General features: G+C 47.3%; 1 protein-coding gene across 1 annotated transcript in view; it reads right to left on the reverse strand.

Annotated features, from left to right (window-relative positions):
• LOC138803858 ((E2-independent) E3 ubiquitin-conjugating enzyme FATS-like) overlaps positions 1-20,344 on the reverse strand; it is a 198,357-nt gene that overhangs the window by 44,778 nt on the left and 133,235 nt on the right. The window contains exon 6 of the mRNA XM_069987928.1: positions 14,588-15,632. Within this exon, the coding sequence (XP_069844029.1) occupies positions 14,588-15,632 (1,045 nt within the window). The remainder of the gene's footprint in view (positions 1-14,587; positions 15,633-20,344) is intronic.

The following is a 20,344-nucleotide window of genomic DNA, read 5'->3' on the forward strand; positions in this document are numbered from 1 at the left end:
CTGGGGAACCACCATGGCTGGGCATAGAGGCTTCCGCCCCCAGGAAAGCACAAAGGAGGACTGCGGCCCAGGAAAACCCAGTGAGGCCCTGCCCTGGAAATGACTGGTGCAAACTGGGCTGAAGGTGTGTCTCCAGTGATACAGTGCCTGCCTCGCAAATGCCGTGCCCTGAGCTCCATCCCCACGGCTGCAAACAAATGAACAATGTAGTAGAATTTAGAGTATGAAATAATAAAGGATAAATTAAACAGAGTACCTACATGATCTCTATACTGAAGACCACAAGAATGAGAGGGAAGGAAATCAAGAGCATTCGTCTTGGCAAAAGCCACCTTCCACAGAGCGCAGAGCTGGTGTACTGCAGTGTATGTGGGCTTTTATATGGGAACAGAGAGAAGCTATGTGGGTGGGGGGAGGGTGCTTGGACAGAGTTCGAAACTTCTGAAGTGAAAGAAATACCGCCCATGATGGCAGCCAGATGGCAGCCAGAGCCTGCCCCTGCCTGAATTCTGGAATGACTAGGTACATTACACGCCACACGTTCACACTTAGAGTCCATTTTACAGGATTCCCCCAGCTATTGTGTCCGTAGATAGTAAAAACAATGTTTGCTACTCTAACAACTCAACAAGGAAAATTACTACAGGGAAACAGCTACCTCAGTCAGCTGGGGCCCCGTTTAAACAAGGACTCCACACTTGGTGGCCCTGCGGGTCAGTTCTGACATAAGAGCTGTCTTGTCAGTGGTCCTGTCGATGACTGGCAAGTCATTTAGGGAAACTGGATTCCAGACACAAGGAATACACCCAGGAGATTGATTATAGAGTCAAATAATGCCTGGGGAAGGATGCAGGCTACAGAGGGCCCTTCTAAGCCTGTTGGGAAACGACAGAGGGAAAGACCAAGGCAATAAAGGATCTGAATGTGAAAAATCTCCACAAGCAGGCATGGGGACTAAAGGCAAAGTGACATCCTGGAATGAATCCTAGAACAGAAAAAAGGCATTCGTGGAGAAGCTGAACGTGGAGTACTTCACTGTACTTCACTTAACAAGTGCTGAGCCAATGCCATTCCTTAGTTGAGATCAGCGGCTCTCCACGGAGGTGAGGTTGCATACCTGGGCACATCTGACAACATCTGGATGAAGACATTCTTGGTTGCACACCTGGTGGGTTAGGAGACATGCTGCTGTCCTCTCTAGGTGGAGAGCAGGGAAGATACAAACTCCTGCAACTGGCAGGACAGCCCCAAAGCCAGGGCCTGCTCAGCCCAAGATGTCCATCTCACTGAGCTGACATGTCCTTTCTATTCAGTGACTGAAGTTGCATAAGGTGAGAAGGCCAGATGCAGACTATCCTTGTAGCCTTTCTGGGAACCCAAAACTATTTTAAAATGTCAAGTCTTTAAAGAAATGATCACAAATAGTAACAGGTAAGCTATAGCTGGGCATGGTAGAGCACATCTGCAATCCCAGCTGTGCAGAAGTCTGAGGCTGACCTTGGGCACAGAAGCCTAAGACTCTGCCTGGAGAAGAAACTGAAAGCCAAGAGGCAGGGGCATGGCTCAGGTGTGAGGTGCCGAGTTCAAGTCCCAGTACCACAAAAAAAGAAAAAATATTAAAATACAAAGGCTCTTCCTATATAGGCAGAAAGACAAAATAAGAAATGCTTAGAGAAAAGTGAACATGCAAAGCTCACAAGCAGCATTGTGGGTGTGAAATAAAACATGAGAAAAGGGGCTGGGACGGTGGCTCAGTGGTAGAGCGCTTGCCTGGCATGCCTGAGGCCCTGGGTTCAATTCCTCAGCACCACATAAGCAAAAAGAAAAAGGCCAGAAGTGGCGCTGTGGCTCAAATGGTAGAGCTCTAGCCTTGAGCTGAAGAGCTGAGGGACAGCACCCAGGCCCAGAGTTAGGCCCCAGGACGGGACCAAAAAAAAAAAAAAAAAATGAGAAAAGTCCATTTGTCTATGGGGAAAAAACACATCAAAGCCATTTTTCACCTGTGAAAATGGCATGGGAATTTTTATAAGACCAATACCCAATGCTTCATATGTTTGGGGAAGCTGGTATTTATGCTTAGACAGTACTATTTAGAGGATCCTTTTGAAATCTACACTCAAAAGGCTTAAAAATTACCTATCTTCTGCATGGAAATTTAAACTTGATTTAAGAAAATCAGATGATATGTACTATTTAGCAACATAATTTCATAAAAAGGTAAAAACTAAAACCATGATTATTTTTAAATTTTAGGAAATTCATATGACAGAAGCCTTTTTGTCTATTAAATGACTAAAAGGGGGAAAATAAGATATAATGTGGGCCAGTCTTGGTTCTGTGAGATTCCCAAAGGCCATGTGTGTGGAGAACGCAGGTGATCTGTTTGGGAGGATAGTGGGAAATGACCTGGGAGGGTATCTCTGGCAAACAGAGATAGAGTAAGCTTCCACATTTCTCTTTGTATTACTGTGAAGGAATGACAGCCCAGGAAGGAGAGGGAGGGCCACAGCTCAGGCAGGTTTTGAGTCTGGGATGCTCAGCACAGCTTGGACATGGTGATGCAGGTGAGCCGAAATCCTCCTTGCTGTCCAGCAGCTGAACTTCTAAATGTATCCCTCGCCTGCCCCCCCCCCCCCCCGTGACATCCATGCATGGATGAACCACCCGCCCAACCCCTCAGTGGGGATGTACCGCTCCACTGCTCACAGCCCCTCTTGCTGTCATTTCTGCACTTAGATGGTTCACTTGATCTTACATGCCCACGTATGCTTATAAGGGTCAGGGGAGGATGCCAGAGGAAGTCAGTCATTGCCTTATGATCCACACACATATACCAACTGGCCCCAAACACATAAGCATTGTTCTCCAACATGCCCCAAACACAAAGTCCTGCTGAATGTACATCCAAGACTCTTATCCACTTTATTCAACTGCAGGCCTACCCGTGGACTCCATGTCCTGCCTGAATGGTGAGCCCATTTTAAGTAAAATTGTATCATTTTCTTTTTTATAATTTCTCGTATATAATTTCAGCCAACTTATATGCTTCTGCAAAAAATAAGACAAATCCATGAGTGGCTTTTGCACAAAAAAATGTCCCATCAGATCCCATATACTTGTAAGAGGTGATCCTTGAAGATAATTCTGAATTTTCAACAATGTGGAAATAGAAACTTTAGTTCTTTTTCTTTTCTTTGTAAGTGAGCGGGTTGTGCTGATGGCTCATGCCTGTAATTCTAGTTACTCAGGAGGATGAGATCTGAGGGTGACACTTTGAAGCCAGCCTGGACAGATAAAACCTAAGAGACTCACCAGGCTCTCGCCTGCCATCCTAGCTACTCAAGAGCTGAGATTTGAGGATTGTGGTTCGAAGCCAACCCAGACAGGAAAGTCCATGAGACTCTTATGTACAGTATATTACAAAAACAAAAGCTGGAAGTGGCTCAATGGCTCAAGTGGTAAAGCACTAGCCTTGAGCAAAAGAAGCTCGGGGACAGTGCCCAGGCCCAGAGTTCACACCCCAAGACTGGCAAAAACATCATCAACAACAACAAAACACAGAGACTCTTATTGGTAATAAACCAGCAAAGTGCCAGAAGCAGAGGTGTAGCTCAAGTTATGTGGTGCTAGCTTTGAGTGAGGAAACAAGCAAGAAGGTAAGGATCTGAGATCAAGTCCAACACTGGGCACATATGCATAACACACACACACACGCACACGCACACGCACACGCACACGCACACGCACACACACACACAAAGCTCCAGGAGAGGAAACATGACTTGCTCAGAAGATGCATGCTTCTGGAACATAGGGAGAGTTGAAAGATCTACACAAATGACATTATATAATAATGACACAATGGTCATCTGTTTACTGCAGGCTTCTCAGCACAACACCAAAGCACAAAGAAGCAAACATGGGCTCACTGAAGATGGAACATGATGTCTGCATGCTAAACACCCCGATTCACTGAGAAAAACGATTAGGAAAAAAAAGAATCTCTGGAGCTTTGGTGTTCAACTTCACACTCCGAGCTCCTAAGGGGCCAGTCTCTATGTCCATCCTCTGCTGATAACTTTGGATATTCCCACAGACACATATCGCAAAAGTGGGCAAGGACAGTGACGTGAGGGCACAGACTCTAGTATCAAATTTCTTGACAGCAATGTGCTCACTGCACCTGCCCATGCAGTGAGCTTTCTAAGGACCTCAATCTTGAAGAGCCTGTTGATTGCTGTTGAGTAGCTGAGGATCAAGACACATGGAAGAGGAGATAGAATGTTCTCCAGAAAAGGCTCTTAACCACAGCAACAGCAACTTGCAGCCTTGGGTCAGTGTGCCAGCAGTGGAAAAGCCCCCAAGTGTGTCTGATGTCCTCTCTGGACAAAAATGCCTTCCCAGGCTGGCTGGAACAGCCCTAGGCCAGGCAAGGCCCTCAAAGTACCTGAGCTGTGGGCTGGGGCTCTATCTACAGACACCCTCACATGGATGTGCTCTAAAGGGAAAAATAAAGGAACATGGGATAGCACGATAAAAAATGTTTCTGTATTTTAACCAACTACTTTGAAACTCCAGTGTAAGACGTATTTCTGAGCTTACTCTACCATTGTCACCCATCTCTTATTCTCCAAAGTTAGTTACTCACACAAAAGAAAATCACATTTTTACACAAAGAGCTAAGCTTTGCTTTAAGGTTATTGGGAAAGAAGAAAAACTTCACCAAGCCAGAGGAATCAAACACATTATTTCTCATTCATTCCCCCCACCCCACCCCAGCCTGTTTTCCCGGATCACTTGTATCTAGAATATATTTCCTTACAGAATCGATCACGCTACTAACCACTTTCTCTTCCCAATCTCAGCCTAAAATTGGCTTCCTGTAGACAGCTCAGCCTGTACCGAAGATGATAACTACAGAACAGCATGGAGGCCCTACGCGGAGCCGATGCTGAATTGACCAGCACAGGATATGGTGAACCACTGGCAGAGCGAACTAAGACACAGGTGGGTCCAATCGACAAGGCCGTGGGCATCCCTGTGGACACCCCTCACCCTCACCATTCCTCATTCGCATGCAGGTAGCTGTTCTGCTGTTGTCTCATTATCCAGCCAACCCTCTTCAGGCCTTGAATCCATTTCTCTTCATCTGTCCATGGTAAATCGGAGCAAATGGTAGATTAGCCAATGACTTTCTCTTAGATAGGTAAGGATGTGGCCTATTCATACAACTGATGGGGACTGCTTGGGAAAAAGAAAAGAGAAGAAAAGGTCCAATATCCACAGAGCCTGCTAGGGTTTCTGAAACAAGCAGCTTTAGTTCCTACAGACTCCAGAAAATGGTGTAAGGATCGTACTTATGACTGGACTGGGGACAACCCCATCTGGTCAAGACTTATCAAGACTTAAACAAACAAACATCTCTGAAAGCCTTCAAAATAAGTTTGTAATTCCGTGCACATTTCCTCTTCCTGACCATTAAATCTGACCATCTGAAGGACACTTAAGCAGTTCCAAGAACAATCCTTGATTATTTGGACTGAGAACCTGGGGGAAAGGAGGGAGACAATATTTGGAGATCTCATGCCTCCAATTCTTTCAAAGCAAATTCGATCGTTTTCATTACTTCCCACCACCCACTTGTGGACAGTGATTCTTGGTCTGGGTGGGTGGAGCAGAGCTGTCTGGGTGGGTGGAGCAGAGCTGCTGTGAGGCTCCAGAGCTGACCTCACCTCCAGGCTTTGTGAGGTCATCAGAGCTCACCCAGCACACAGGCCCTGAGCACCAATTTCTGTGTTCCACGGTGCTCTGCTGGTTGTGAAGTTGTCAGTACCTAGGACTCTGGTGGTGACCCCATTCTCCAGAGATGAGCAGGAAGAAGGGAAAGGACACCCCTGAGAGAGCAAATGGGTCTCACTCGAAGGGTCCACCTTGCATGATGAGGACCACATCTGAGCTCTGTTCCTGTGGTTCCTGTAGAGCCAGAAGCCAGCCGAGGGCCTGGTGCCACAGCTTATTTGGTAAGTAAGGTGAGGAAGGAAAGCTACTCCAGATGGAGTTCTGGTCTGAAGTTGACAGGAAGTGCCAGGCCTGAACACGTGCCCCAACCGTTGGCAAGTAACATGCAAGTAACTGCTCTTCTAGCTGACAGAAAGGCAAGCAGGGGGCTACATGGCAAGGTAGAATCATGAGGACCTTTGTGTTTAGAACATAAGAGATAGAATCAGAGGCAGCCAGGAAGGCTTGGCCAGAAGGAGGGTGGGAAGACCCAGAGTGGACAGGGTGGAGGCCAGGGATGAGAGAGAGCTTCCCTTCCACTCCAGTATTGCTTCTTCCGCACATTCCAAGACTCGATGTCTGACAGCATGGGGGATGGAAAACCAGGGCTCCCCAATTGAATGAACTGATGCACCAGGAGAGAGGAGCTCAAGATACTCTGTGGCCCACTGGCTACATCCACAGATGGACAGATGGAGCCTGCACAGACAGCGGACAGGCACCCAGACAGGGTGCCCATCTTGTGAGCCATGTGGTCTCTTCCAAAGAAGTCAACTCTGCCGTGGGTAAGATCAGCCACAGAACAATGTATAAACGAAGATGCTTGGCTGTGTTCCAGTGAAACTTTATTAATCAAAGCAGGCTGAGGTAGGCTTTAGCCTGTGGGTCATAGCCAGCCGACGCCTGCTCTTGTGATGAGAGCCCAGTTTCATTGTTTGTTTGTTAGTGAACCTCAAAGCCCTTGTCTTATCTTGTGCTTAATAAAATAAAATGATGGGGCTGGGAAGGTGGCTCAGTGGTAGAGTGCTTGCCAAGCAGGCATGAGGGCCCTGGGTTCAATTCCTCAACACCATGTAGGCAGAAAAAAGCCAGAAGTGATGCTGTGGCTTAAGTGGTAGAGCGCTAGCCTTGAGCTGAAGAGCTGAGGGACAGCGCCCAGGCCGAGTTCAGGCCCCACATCAGCAGTCCAGGGACAGCTGCTCCAGTGCCACTGAGAAGACAACCACTGGGGCAGCCCAGGAAACCTGGCAGGGTCAACACACCTGCGAGCAGTGAGTACCAGGAGCTACCCAGCCGCCCGGCCCACTGGCAAGCACTGAAGGCTCTCCTTCAAATGCGACCCCAGGATCTGAGTCCTCCCCAGCGTGCTCCCACTTTCCCTGTGTCGAGCTGCTGCCCCCATTCCCACTGGCCTTGCCCAGGTTGCTTCTAGCCCTGTAGAAAGAAATCATCGAGGGATGGGAAAACTGACTGGTGCGTCTTCTCTCCCCACAGGGAGTCCTGACCGGTGTGTGCCCAGGGTGTTCTTGTCCCGTGTGTACATGAAACAAAGCTTGCTCACTATGAGCTCCTGACTGACTATGCCATCAGCACACAGCAGACACAACACTTATTTGCTTCTCCTAGTCATCTGTATCTTTGTCACTAGTGACAGAAAATTCCCCGTGGGGTGATCTCAGACCAAAGTCCCTGAACTCGAGCACTAACAGAAGCCCTGTCTGCAAAGGGGCCCTCCTCAGAGAAGAAACACAGGGTGAACAGGCATGATAAGAGCATTGCCCTCTGCCCGAAAGCACTGAACATTAGAAGAGTGTGTTGTATCTTGTTAGAAGCCTTGGGAAGGAAGAAAGCTTTAGAGCTGGGCGGGGCGTGTACAATGCAATGGGCAACAAGCAATGGCTCTAAGCCAACCGTGTTTGAGGCCAGTGTCCCCCACAAAAACAGCACCTTTCGGACCAACACCGGACACCCCACAGAGCAACAGGGAGAACTGCCGTGCAGGCCGGGAAGGATTTCTGAGGCAATTTTCTGATCTGATGTATTTTAACTGCATCAAATGACATGACCTATTATATATCTCATTGGAAATTCGCTTATAGGTCACTGGTCATCAAAGGCTGGTACTGCTGCATAGGTCAGTGAGAAGTTCTTAGACACAGCCTCCCAATGACAGAGGAGAAGGGTGGTGACGGAGGGACACAAGGCCCTTACTTCTCTGCACCGGGCTATCACTAGCAAGGACATAGCAGATGTCCAATGTTCAGCCCTGGGACTTAAGGGCCATGTGGACTCCAGCAAATCACTTAATCTTCAAGCTTCATTTATAAAATGGTCAGCAAAGGATAATGATACTCTATTTACAGAATGGCTTGAATGATTTAAAATAATGACTCTAGACTAGAGTCTGGCATCTAGATATCTAGATTCTTACACTATGTGTGTTGTCATTAGGAGGGAAATGATGATGATGATGATGATGATGATGATGATGAAATTTTTCCTTATTATAGATGTATGGGTTAGTATAATGCCCTTTTCCACAGTGACAGCAAGATGCTTACTAAAAATTAGGGCAAAACATCCAGGACCAGTTAAATAGGTTTGTCCATATTCCACTCATTTCTCCTAATCTTAGCAATCTTTCTGGGTGCATTTGCAAAGACTCATTCAAGAATATAATCTGAGTCCTGATGGATTCACAGCCGAATCCTACAAGAGCTTTAAAGATAAATGAACACTAGTATACCTCAAACATTTCCATGTAATAGAAATGGAAGGATCACTACTAAGCACATTTTATAAAGTAAGCATTACACGCATCCCCAAACCAGGTAAGGACCCAAAGAAATAAAGAGAATTATAGACCAAGCTCTCTGATGAACATAGATACAAAGCTCCTTGATAAAATACTTGCCAACAAAATTCAAAAGCTAGTAAAAAATTATACACTATGATCAAGTGGTCTTTATCCCAGAGATGCAAGGCTGGTTTAATGTACATAAATCAATAAATGTAATATACTACATTAACAGAATCACATGATCATCTCAATAGATGCAGAAAAAGCCTTTGACAAATTCCAACATCTGTTCATGCTAAAAGCTCTAAAGAAGCTAGAATTAGAAGGCACATACATAGAAATAATAAAGGTTATATAGGACAGACCAACTGCCAGCATCATATTAAATGGTGAAAAACTAAAACCATCTCCTCTAAAACCAGGAACAAGGCATGGAAGTCCATTTTCTCCACGCTTATTCTATATAATTCTGGAATTCCTAGCCAGAGCAAGAGGCAAGGGGAAGAAGTCAAACTATCCCTCTCTGCAGATGACATGATCTTATATCTAAAGTACCCAAAAGCTTGGGAATGGATTCCCAAGTTCCTAGAGCTGGTCAATAACTATGGGAAAGTATCAGAATATAAATCAACACACAAAAATCATCAGCCTTTCTGTACAATAGACACCAACAATGTACAAGCAGAGGGGGAAATCAGAAAAACAATTCTATTTGCAATAGCCTCAAAAATAGGAATAAACCTAAGAAAAATACCTCTACAATGAAAACTATAAAAACCTGAGGAAAGAAATTGAAGACAACATCAGAAAATGGAAAGACCTCCCATATTCATGGATAGCTAGAATTAATACTGTGAAAATGGCCATTCTGCCAAAGGTGATCTACAATTTTAATGCAATTCCCATCAAAATCCAGTGTCGTCCTTCACTGAGCTAGAACAATCCAAAATTCATATGAAACAACAAAATACCTTCAATAACCAAAGCAATTTTAGGCAAAACAAAAGCTATACTGGTGGTATCACAATCCTAGATCCCAAGCTCTATTATAGAACTATAATACAAAAAAATTTGGTACTGGCACAAAAATAAGCCTGATGATCAATGGAATAGACTAGAAAACCCAGAAATAAAACCATATACTGGTTATCTGAATTTGACAAGGGATCCAAAAATGTGTGGTGTGAAAAAGATGGCCTCTTCAATAAGTGATGTTGGGAAAACTGAACATGCATATATACAAGACTAAAATTGGATCCCTGGTTGTAAACATGCACTAGTATCAGCACAAAGAGGATCAAAGACCTCAACATAGACCTGAAACACTGAAACTGTTGCACATTAGAACTTATAGGCATAGGCAGAAACTTTCTGAAGAGAGTCCTGGGGCACATCAAATAGGAGAGAGACTCAACAAATGGGATTACACCAAAACAAAAAAAAATTTCTGCACAGCAAAGGACATAGTTACTAAACTAGAAAGACAGCCAATAGACTGGGAGAAGATCTTTACCAGCAATACATCCGACAAAGGCCTAATGTCTAAAATATACAAGGAACACAAAAAACTAACCTTTTCCAAAACTAACGAACCAATCAACAAATGGAGCTAAAAAGAGACTTCTCAGAAGATGAATTAAGAGTGGCAAAGAAAAACATGAGGAAATACTCAACATCCTTGGTCTTAAAGGAAATGCAAATCAAAATAACTCTGAGATTCTGTCTCGCCCCTGTTAGATTGGCCAGCATCAAGAATTCAAACAACAAATGCTGGCAGGGATGTGGAAGAAAAGGAATTCTATTGCACCGTTGGTGGGAAGGTAAACTAGTGCAATCATTCTGCAGGCTGTCTGGAGGTTCCTCAAGAAACACAGGACTTCTCTATGACCCAGCTGTACCACTGGTGGGCATCTACCCAGAATGGCACCAATCAGGATACGGTGAAGACATCTGCACATCCATGTACAGTGCTGCACTATTCACAATAGCCCATTTATGGAAAGGGCCCAGATGCCCTAGAGTAGACCAGTGGATCCAAAAAATGTGACACAAATACACAATGGAATTTTACTCATCCATTAGAAAGTATACAATTATGTTATTTGCAGGGAAATGGATAGACCTAGAACAAATCAGGTTAAGTGAGGTAAGCCAAGCTCAAAGATATGAAGGATACAGTGTTTGCTCATGTGTGGAAGCTAGATCTAAAATGATGATTTAACCATGACTCAGGTGTTCACACACAGCCACACCAGTGGAGAATACCAGGAGGGGAGGAACTCAAAGGTGTAACTCTCCTGAACATGTGAAATACTATTTATTGAGATGAATCCCAGAAAATGGAAACATGGGTCAATTTTGTTGTTTTTGGGGTGTGTGTGTGTGTGTGTGTGTGTGTGTGTGTGTGTGTGTGTGTTCAAATTTTTTCCTTTCCCTTTTCCTTCGTCTGCTTCTTGGGGGCCGTGGGGGTCAAAAATGGGTGCAGAACGGGAGAGAGGAAGAGAGAACAAATACAATCATGGTATTTACTATACACTATGTGAAAACTGAATTATGCAATTTGTAGGCTAGGGCAAGAGGGGGAGACAGGGGAAAAGCAAAGGAAGGGAATGACATTGTTCAGATGAGAAATGTATGCATTATCTGAATTGTGAAATGGTTACCCCTCTGTAATAATAACAATACAATTATATACATACATATATAGCAATTAAAAGAATATAATCTGAGCCAGGTCCTGTGACTCACGCCTGTATCCAAGCTATTCAGGATGCTAAGATCAGATCCAGACGAAAGTCACCCAAGGCAGAAAAGCCTGAGACTCCATCTCCAAAACAAGCACCACAGAGCAGGGCCAGAGTGTGGCTCAAGTGACAGAGTGCCACATGTGAGCAAGCCAGCCAAGGGAGCATGAGGCCATGAGCTCAAAGCCCAATACAGACCATAAACAAATCAATGCAAAGAAGGCAATCTGTAGGACTTTCCACTAACCCCATGACTTGAACTAAAATGGCTTCAGCTCCACTTCTAGAAGCCCTAGGCAGCATGTAGGATGTAGCTTGGAGAGAATGATGCTGAGGAGGAATTTTGGGAATTCTTCATATAAAAAGCATCCGATTCCATCTCTAGGAAGAATGGAGACTGCTAATAGCATGTGTAACCACAGCAGGCTGCCAAGAGGGCCTCAGGTACATTTATGGTTTCAGACAGGAAAAGACAAACAGTGCTTCGGAGTCTTCATGAGTGCTGCCATGGTCTGAGCACACTTGCACGAAGGTTAAAATGCTCTGTCGGGCTGGCGTGTCAGCAAGCATACCCTCAAAACACAGCTACACCAGGCCAGGCTGTGGTCGTTGGTGTCAATGAGCTATCTGTGTTCCTAAACCTCAAGCAGGAACGATGCTGAGTATTAGCATCTGAGTGAAACCTTACACAAGCCTATGTGTGTATGAGTGTGCGTATGTGAGCATTTGTATACATTGGAGGCACATACCCCAATCTGTGGACACCTCCCCGCCAAAGCTCGGTGGCTTTGGATATTGTGATGGAGTAGCCCCTTTCTCAAGGACTCCATGTCAGGCAGGTGGAACAGACATGCTTTGAAGCCTGAGCACGCTCAAAAACGACCAGGCCATTCAGGTTGGGCGCTGGTGGCTCACACCTGTAATCCTAGCTACTTAGGAGGCTGAGATCTGAAAATCAGGATTCAAAGCTAGCCAGGACAGAAAATTCCATGAGACTCATCTCCAATTATCCAGCAAAAAGCCAGAAGTAGGGGTGTAGGTCACGCAATAGAACAGAGCTCTAGCCTGGAGAGAAAAAGCCAGCAAGAGCACAAAACAGTCTTAAGTTCAAGCCCCAGTTCTTACACACTGACACGGACACACACTCACACATACATATACCCCAACAACAACAAACAACAAGTTCAGCCTCTGCAACTGGTACTCAAATACATAAGTTCCACAAGTAGCTGTCATTTGTCCACATGCACTGTACTAGAAAATTAAGATTGGCAACTCTTAAAAAAAAGTTATCAAGGCTCCCCTGGCTGCTTTCTTTGAATGGCATGGAGGACTACACTTACTCTAGACTGTCCTTAGCACATATGGTTAATCTAAGGCCAGGAGAATTAGAGTTAGCTTATACTATTTGCTTAAGAAAATCCCTTACAGACTCATCATCAATTTGCAAAGCCATATCCAAAAGCCTTCTCTGCACCAATCCAGTCCTGATTTGGGGGAATTTCCTCTGCTCTTATTCCTCAATCTGCAATGAATGTTTGAGCTGCAGCTGTAGTTAGCTCTAAAGTTCCTCTGGTGAAAAGTGGTATACATTCAAATTATTTCACACCACGTAAAGACAGGGAGGTGTATCACCAGGGTGGCACACACAGCATGGGTTGTGTATTTTTGGAATCTTAGTCAATAAGGAAGATCAAATGCTTCGCTTAGGCAGTTTCTTGAAATACGGATGTGGGGTTTATCTTGGGAACATGGTTGGCCACTTACATTTGCCTTCTTGCAGTAGTCTGTTAAGACTCAGTCTAATCAATCTGAAAGCCATATCAAAATTGCTTTTAAAATCTCTGAGCATTTAATATATCTACACTTGTTAAAATTAATTACATCATTTAACGTTTCTATGCACATTATAGTTTTAAATGTTTTACAGTTATTTTTATTAATTAATAAAGCTTTAATGGACAAAAATTGCATAGTAAGGTTATTATGCATATGCTGCATTTTCCACTTTATTACTATTATCTTTAAATATTTTCCCCAAGTGGAAAGTCACTAATTCATAAACCAATCTTTCTTAAAGAAAATGAGGCAGAAAAATAGGAAGTTTAAATAGAAGGGAAAAGAAAACCGTGAGGCTGGAGTGGGCAGTACATGCCTGTAATCTAAGCTACTCAGGGGCTAAAATCAGGAGGGTTGAGTTCAAATCCAGCCTGGGAATTTATGTGAGACTCTCTTCTCAACCAATAACTGCACAAGTGGGCACATCATGCCTCTCATCCTAACTGCATCTCAGTAGGAAGAAGCTAGGTGTGTATCTGTATAATGTGAAGCCTAAAATGGATTAACTTGAATCTACATACTCATCCAAGCAGGGAGTGAGACCCTGTTAAAAAACAGGCTGGAGGCATGGCTCCGTGGTAGAGTGCTTGCTTAGCAAGCATGAGGCCCTGAGGTCAATAGCATCAAAACAAAACAGAAGAAGATGCAGCTGCTCTTCTCCAAAATAGAACTCTCCCTCTCCTGACTTCTCAAGAAAAGGCAAAGGGTCTCAGGACAGCCCAGCATGGGAATCTTGTCAGGTTTCATAGATGGCAAGAACAGCAAAGAGAACCAGTCAAGTGGTCCCAGAAGACAAAACTCAAAGCAGGGATTGCTCTTGCTGCAGCAGGCTGGCGAAGCTTCCTCATTTAGAAAATGCCCAGCATTAGTGGCTTGCACCTGTGATCCTATTTACTCAGGAGGCAGCAAAGTCTGTGAGACTCATCTCCAATTAACCACCAAAAGGCTGGAAGCAGAGCTGTGGCTCAAGTGGGATAGATCCCAGGCCCTGAGTTCAAGGCCCAGAAATGTGGGGGGGGGGGGTAGGAATGAGAAGAAAAAGAAAATACAAGGTATTACTCAACACCACGTCTGTGAAAGCGATGTGTGAACAGTATTCGAGTGACTGAAAAGTCAAAACTGCAGAAGTCTGGAGGGTCTCACACATGCAGGTGTTTGACGGCCAAAGAGCCAACACGCCTGGGCTTGGCTGAGCCTTTCGCCTTTCCTTCTCACCCCAGGGGTGGGAGCATGAGGTGGAACCACCGCGCTCTATTCCTGGCCACTGTTAGAAGTCAGAATTGGAGGCTAGGCCTCTCACAGCCTGGGAGGAAACGGTGCCACCTGACATCAACACCGCGCCATGGGTTTCCACCTGGGAGGAGGAGGAGGCGAGATGGAAGCACCACCGGGGCTCGGGGCCGGGCCCCTGCCGCAATCCACTCACCTGCCCTGCAGCTCCAGCCGGGAATGTGGATGGACAGCTGGCCGCCAGGCCCGCCGGCGTGCTCTCCTCTCCTCTTCTTGACGGCCAGCTGCGGAGTGCCCGCGTCGACGAAGCCCCCGGTACCCAGGCACACCCGCTCCGGGCCCGGCTTCTCCTTTGGCCGGCCGTCGGGTGGCTGCGCGGGGCCCCAGGGCGGAAGCCAGGCTGGGCCGGGGAGGTGCAGGGGTGGCCGGCCGGGCCCGGGCTCCAGGCCTCCGCCCCTTGGCTCTCCGTTCGCCGTGCCGTCGACTCCATCTGCCGTCGGCCTGTGGGAACTGCAGTCGAGGCTGAGCGACAGCACGGACCGGTGCGTCCCGGCGCGGGGCCCCGGGGCCGGCTCCGCGGGCACCCACAGGGTCTTGTCCAGGTAGTAGATGGCCCGGGGGCACGGCCGGGACACGCGCAGGTGGACACAGGAGCTGAACACCAGCGGGGCCTGGCCCGACGGGGAGCCGCCTCCGGGGTCCTCCCCATGGGCGCCCGGGCCCCCGCGGCCCGCGCTCAGCCTGGCGTGCGCCTCGGGGCTCCCGGGCCTCCCCGGGGGGCCGTTCCGGGGGAAGTCTGCGCAGGGGAAGGGTCCACGCGGCCGCCGCGGGTGGGGGCCGCCGGCCAAGCCCGGGGGACACCGGCGCGCGGCCTCCTCGGCCTGGCATCGGGGGCACAGCGCGTCCCCGCCCGCCTCCCACGCGGGGCCGCCGGCCGCGGGGCGCACGCGCCGCGCGGTGATGGTGATGGACGCGAAGCCTTTGCACGGGCCGGCCGGGCCCGCCGCGGGCTCCGCTGGCGCCGGGGGGCCTGGGTCCTCGGGGGGCGCCGGGAGCCTCCGTCGGTCCGGAAACACGTCGAAGGCCCTGCGGAAGGCGGGCCCCGCCGGGCAGGCCCGAGGCTGCGCCAGCGCGCACGGCAGGGGCAGCGGCCGCCCCGAGTCCCGGGGGTCGTTCTCCTCGATCAGCCGCGAAAGGACCACGGAGGAAAGCGCCTGTGGGTGTGGTGATGCCAGCGTCTCCTGGAAAACGGAAACAGAGCGCGGTGAGTCCCCGGCCCGTGGGCGCGGCTGGCGCTCCACGAACCCTCGAGGGCCGGCTGCATGGCCTCCGCGGGCGGATAGCACACCGGATCCGTGTAGCAACGATAACAATAACAACAACAACACCTGATTCGGCGATCGCGTTACCTGTCTAGTGTGAGCTTATGTAACCACGTGTTCTGTGAGTGGCGATCATCATCCCCCACAGATTCAGGGGTCCTCAAAGACAAGGTACATCCTGAGGGGAGAAGACAGAATGGGGGGGGAGGGGTGACTGGCCCTGGCAGGCCGGGGTTTGGGGTTCTAGAGTGCTAGGAGCCCCCTCCTACCTGCTCCCGCTCTGGTCCTTCACTCCTGCTGATTTAGATCAACTCATCCGCCTGCTCCTCTCCCCCCCCCTCCCCCAACTTGGCTCACTACTTACAGGAGAACTCAAGACAATGGAAGCCCAGTGCCCTGGTGGACAACTGTCTGGACACACACTGGGACAATCAGGTGATTTCACCTCCCAGGCTGGGGAGGGAGGGAGGGGAGTGTGGGCCAAGACTGATTAGGACCAGCAGTGATGTGGCGTTAGTGCATCTCCAAGCCCAGCTGCAATTTAAAATGATGAAGGCGTTTCCATCCACCATGTTAAAATGATGAAGGCATTTCATGCTGCCTAATCAGAAGATCGTAAGTCCTAACAGTAAATCACTGGTGTGTCCAAAACTGTGTGATTTGATTTTTTAATATAGCATCTAACTAGACTCTCTTTGGGTAAAACCTGTTTTTTTTTTAAAAAAAAAAACTAGAAGGGCAACCATGTAAAAAGCACGCTGGGAATGTGCAGAGTATGGAACTCAATTTTTTTTTTTTTTTTTTTTTGCCAGTCCTGGGGCTTGAACTCAGGGGCTAGCACTCTTACCACTTGAGCCACTATGCCACTTCCAGGTTTTTCTGAGTAGTCTATTGGAGAGAAGAGTCTCACCGACCTTTTACTGTCTGGACTGGCTTCTAACTTCAGTCCTCAGATCTCAGCCTCTGAGTATTAGGATTTCAGACATGAGCCACCAGCACCTTGCCCTTTGTACTCAAGATTGGCAATCTACCATTTGAACCAAACTTCCCCTTCCAGGCTTGATTTTTGATGATCCGTGGAAGATAGCACTCTTATGAAGTTTCCCTGCTTGGGCTGAACTTAGAACTGCTGTGATCCTCATCTCAGCCTCTTAAGAAGGCAGAATTATAAGCCGGGTGCCCGTGGCTCACACCTGTAATCCTAGCTACTCAGGAGGCTGAGATCTGAGGATTGCGGTTCAAAGCCAGCCTAGGCAGGAAAGCCTGTGAGACTCTTATCTCTAATAAACCACCAGAAAACTGGAAGTGGTGCTGTGGCTTAAGTGGTAGAGCACTTGCCTTGAGCTGAAGAGCTGAGAGACAGTGCCCAGGCCCAGAGTTCAAGCCCCAGGACTGACAAAAAAAAAAAAAAAGGCAGCAGAATTATAGGAATGAGCCACCAGTGCCCTGCTGGTGCCACTATTTGATACCTATTATTGCACATATTTAAAATGAACCTTTGCATGAGAATGCACAGCATCAAGATCCATATCAACAATTCTCTAGATACAGCCCATTGCTTGCAGAGAATCTTCACCTTGGAAGCCCCAAAGCATGTCTGGGGTACCCCACAGATCCCCAACCCCAACATGCATGACATCACAGTCTCCCAGCTCAGAGATTCTGATTCTGGTGGCTGTGGGTGGGGCCTGGGTACCTGCATTTTAACCCATATTATGGCGATTCTAATGGAGGTGATTGAGAACCACACTTGGGCTGCTAACAGAGCCCCGATGCTGCTGGTCATCTGAGGGACCACTTTTGGAGAGGACAGGCCTGCTTATGTTAGGACCTGCAAGACTGCTTGCCTGAAGCAATGGAGCATTTTTCTTTACTTCAAGACAGAATCAATACCCATTTGGTCAACTATTGATTGAGTGTTCTCCAGCTGGACATCGGAGCTGCACATTCACATAGCCTCGGGGTCCAGCAGGGGCCATCTTAGCAGCCCCTAGGCCTTGGATCACTTCTGCTGGATATGGGGAGCATCTCTATCACCTCATATAACGTTAGTTAGATTTTTTAAGATATAAGAGAAAGTACAAATTCAAAAGGAGGTGAGTACAGGAGAAATAGGTAAGAGAGTAATTTTAAGACCTGTTGTTGTTTTTTTAATCTCCAGCTATAGGAGAAGAACAAGGACATTTCCCCTTCTCCCTCAGTCTCACTGCTACCTCCCACTTCAAGGTCCCGCTCTGCTTCAAGGTCACAGGCTGTGGTGTTTCCAGGGCACCAGGCTGGCTGAGAGTCCTGCTGTGAGTGGTGACCCTCACATTGGGGACCCTCCCCAATGCTCAGGCCTCCTCCTCAGACAATTCCGGTAGCATCCCTGGCCAGGGCTGGTGGCAGGTGTCAGTGTTTCCTAAGCTCGCTGTGAGATACCAGCGGGCAAATGTTACTGTGCCACCCTCCCGCTTACTCACGCCTCTCCCCCAGATCACGTTTTCATGGCTCTGATTTACATGAACAAAAATGGCAGCGCACCTGGTGCCTGTGTGAAGGCCCACAGTCCCTCCCATTTTAGTTAAATTTAGTTCTGATAATAATTGTTCCTTCATTCCCTGCAAAGTGCATAATCACACTCAGTGGGAACTCCTCTGACACTTGACTTTGGAGGAAAAACACACAGACATACAGACACACACACACACACACACACACACACTATCTCAGAAGCTACAGCATCAGTCTTATTTTCTAGTGCAATGCTTGTCCAAGTTTAAACGTGTACAAAAATGCGTGTGTGTTGATTTCTGGGTAATTCCCTCCCTAGGCTTACATTGAATCAAGATCAGTGGGGAGAAAGCTCAGAGTCTGTATTTTTAATAAACTCTCAGTGCTCCTTCCGTTCAGATCTGATGGAAAGAAAGCTTAGCTTAGTAGATGGAGGCCACTGGGACCCATCCTGAGCTATAAGAGGCTATAGAACCTTAGAAAGCCTTGATCTCCAGAGTTGGAGTACAAGGAGAAGACGGGTGGTGCCTATGAGAACATAGGCTTCCTGAAATCTCTGGTCCCATAAAGACCTGGGAATCAACAAGGAGATTTTGCTAGACATGAATGGCTATAAGCTTGGCTTGAAGCTGGGGCAGAAAAGACTCCGACACTGGCAACATAGGCTTGCCTCCGTTTGGGCTGAGTTAGGGGGCTCGGGCCAGAGCTGTGGTACCCACACATCGAGGGCTGCCCTAGGGCTGTAAGACATGGACGCCATGCTGGAAGGGCACAGAGGCCCGAAGACAGGATAAGGTGTCAGTCACCATTTTATTTTCTGGGACATGGCAGATGTTACTGTGATTGTGACCCTATCAAAAGAAGAGTGATGATGACCTCATTTCTGAAGCTCTGGAAGCATGTCAGACCTCAGGGGACACTGCATGGGGACTCCGCGGATAGCCACCCAACTTCACAGGGAAATCTGGTGGCCTTCTCTTCAACTAGGGAAGGGATGGAGATCATAAAGTACCTCGAGTCTAAGGAATTCCAGGAATGGCTCTTCCTATGGCTCAGCAGCCATCAGTGGGTCACTGATGGCATCAAACCCACCAAGGAAGCAGTCCCAAGCTCTGTCGTGTGTCAGTAGGAGGTGCAAGGATGCATGTGAGATCATCTGAGCTACACAAGTGAAATGGTTCAGCATGTCTGATACGCTGAAATGATCCTAACAAGAATATATAATGAGTGTGCTGAGATGTGAGTTCTTTATTCGAAACATACAGACATGGTCAAACCATTTGTCTAATTGTTCAGTGTCTATTAACTTTGGTAAAATGCCAGGCAACCAATGCTGGGGGCACTGGGCTCACTCCTGATCTCAAAGAGTTAACAGCCTAGAGGTAGCACCAACTGGTGATTCATGTACCAGGACAGAGTAACTCCCAGTGTTTAGACTCAGTTGTGACAAGAGCTCCCCAAAAATTGGAAAGAATGAAAAGGGAAACGCTTTACTCTGTGTTCTTTGAGATACATAATACTCAGGGAAATTTTACTTAAATCCGATTTTCTAGTTGAGACCTATTAAATAATCAAAGATAATGTGCAACCTTTAAGAAAATCTATATTTGTTTGCTGGAGCGGTTACAACCATGTCTACAGGCTGGGTGGATTAGGCAACAACTTATTGTATCCTCATTCTAGAAGCAGGAAGTCTGAGGTCCAGGTGTTGGTAGGCTGGCTTTGCCCCAGGCCTCTCTCCATGTCTGTCCTCCCATGCTCTTCCCTCTGTACCTGCCTGGGTCCTAATCTCTTCCTCATCCATTCATACTGGATGGGGGCCCACTGTCATGACCTCATTTGCATGTCATTATCTTTTGAGAAATCCTATCTTCAAATATAGTTACATTCTGAGAACTGGGGTTCAAAACCTAATCTATGAATCTGTGGGATTCAGCTCGTCACCCACTACAGCCATCATTTTTGTTATTGTTCAATGCTTCCTCTGAGCCTGGGAAAGCAAGCAGGACAATAGTAAGGGTTGTGTGATATTCCTAAACCAGCTACTACATTTAAAAGTGGGTGAATTTGAAAAGTAATTGCATCTCTTATAGCATATATCTTCCCAAATCAGGATGATGCCCCATCTGCCTTTTAGA

Source organism: Dipodomys merriami, unplaced genomic scaffold (genome assembly GCF_024711535.1).
Source record: "Dipodomys merriami isolate MVZ:Mamm:240054 unplaced genomic scaffold, mDipMer1.0.p SCAF_35, whole genome shotgun sequence".
NCBI lineage: Eukaryota > Metazoa > Chordata > Mammalia > Rodentia > Heteromyidae > Dipodomys > Dipodomys merriami.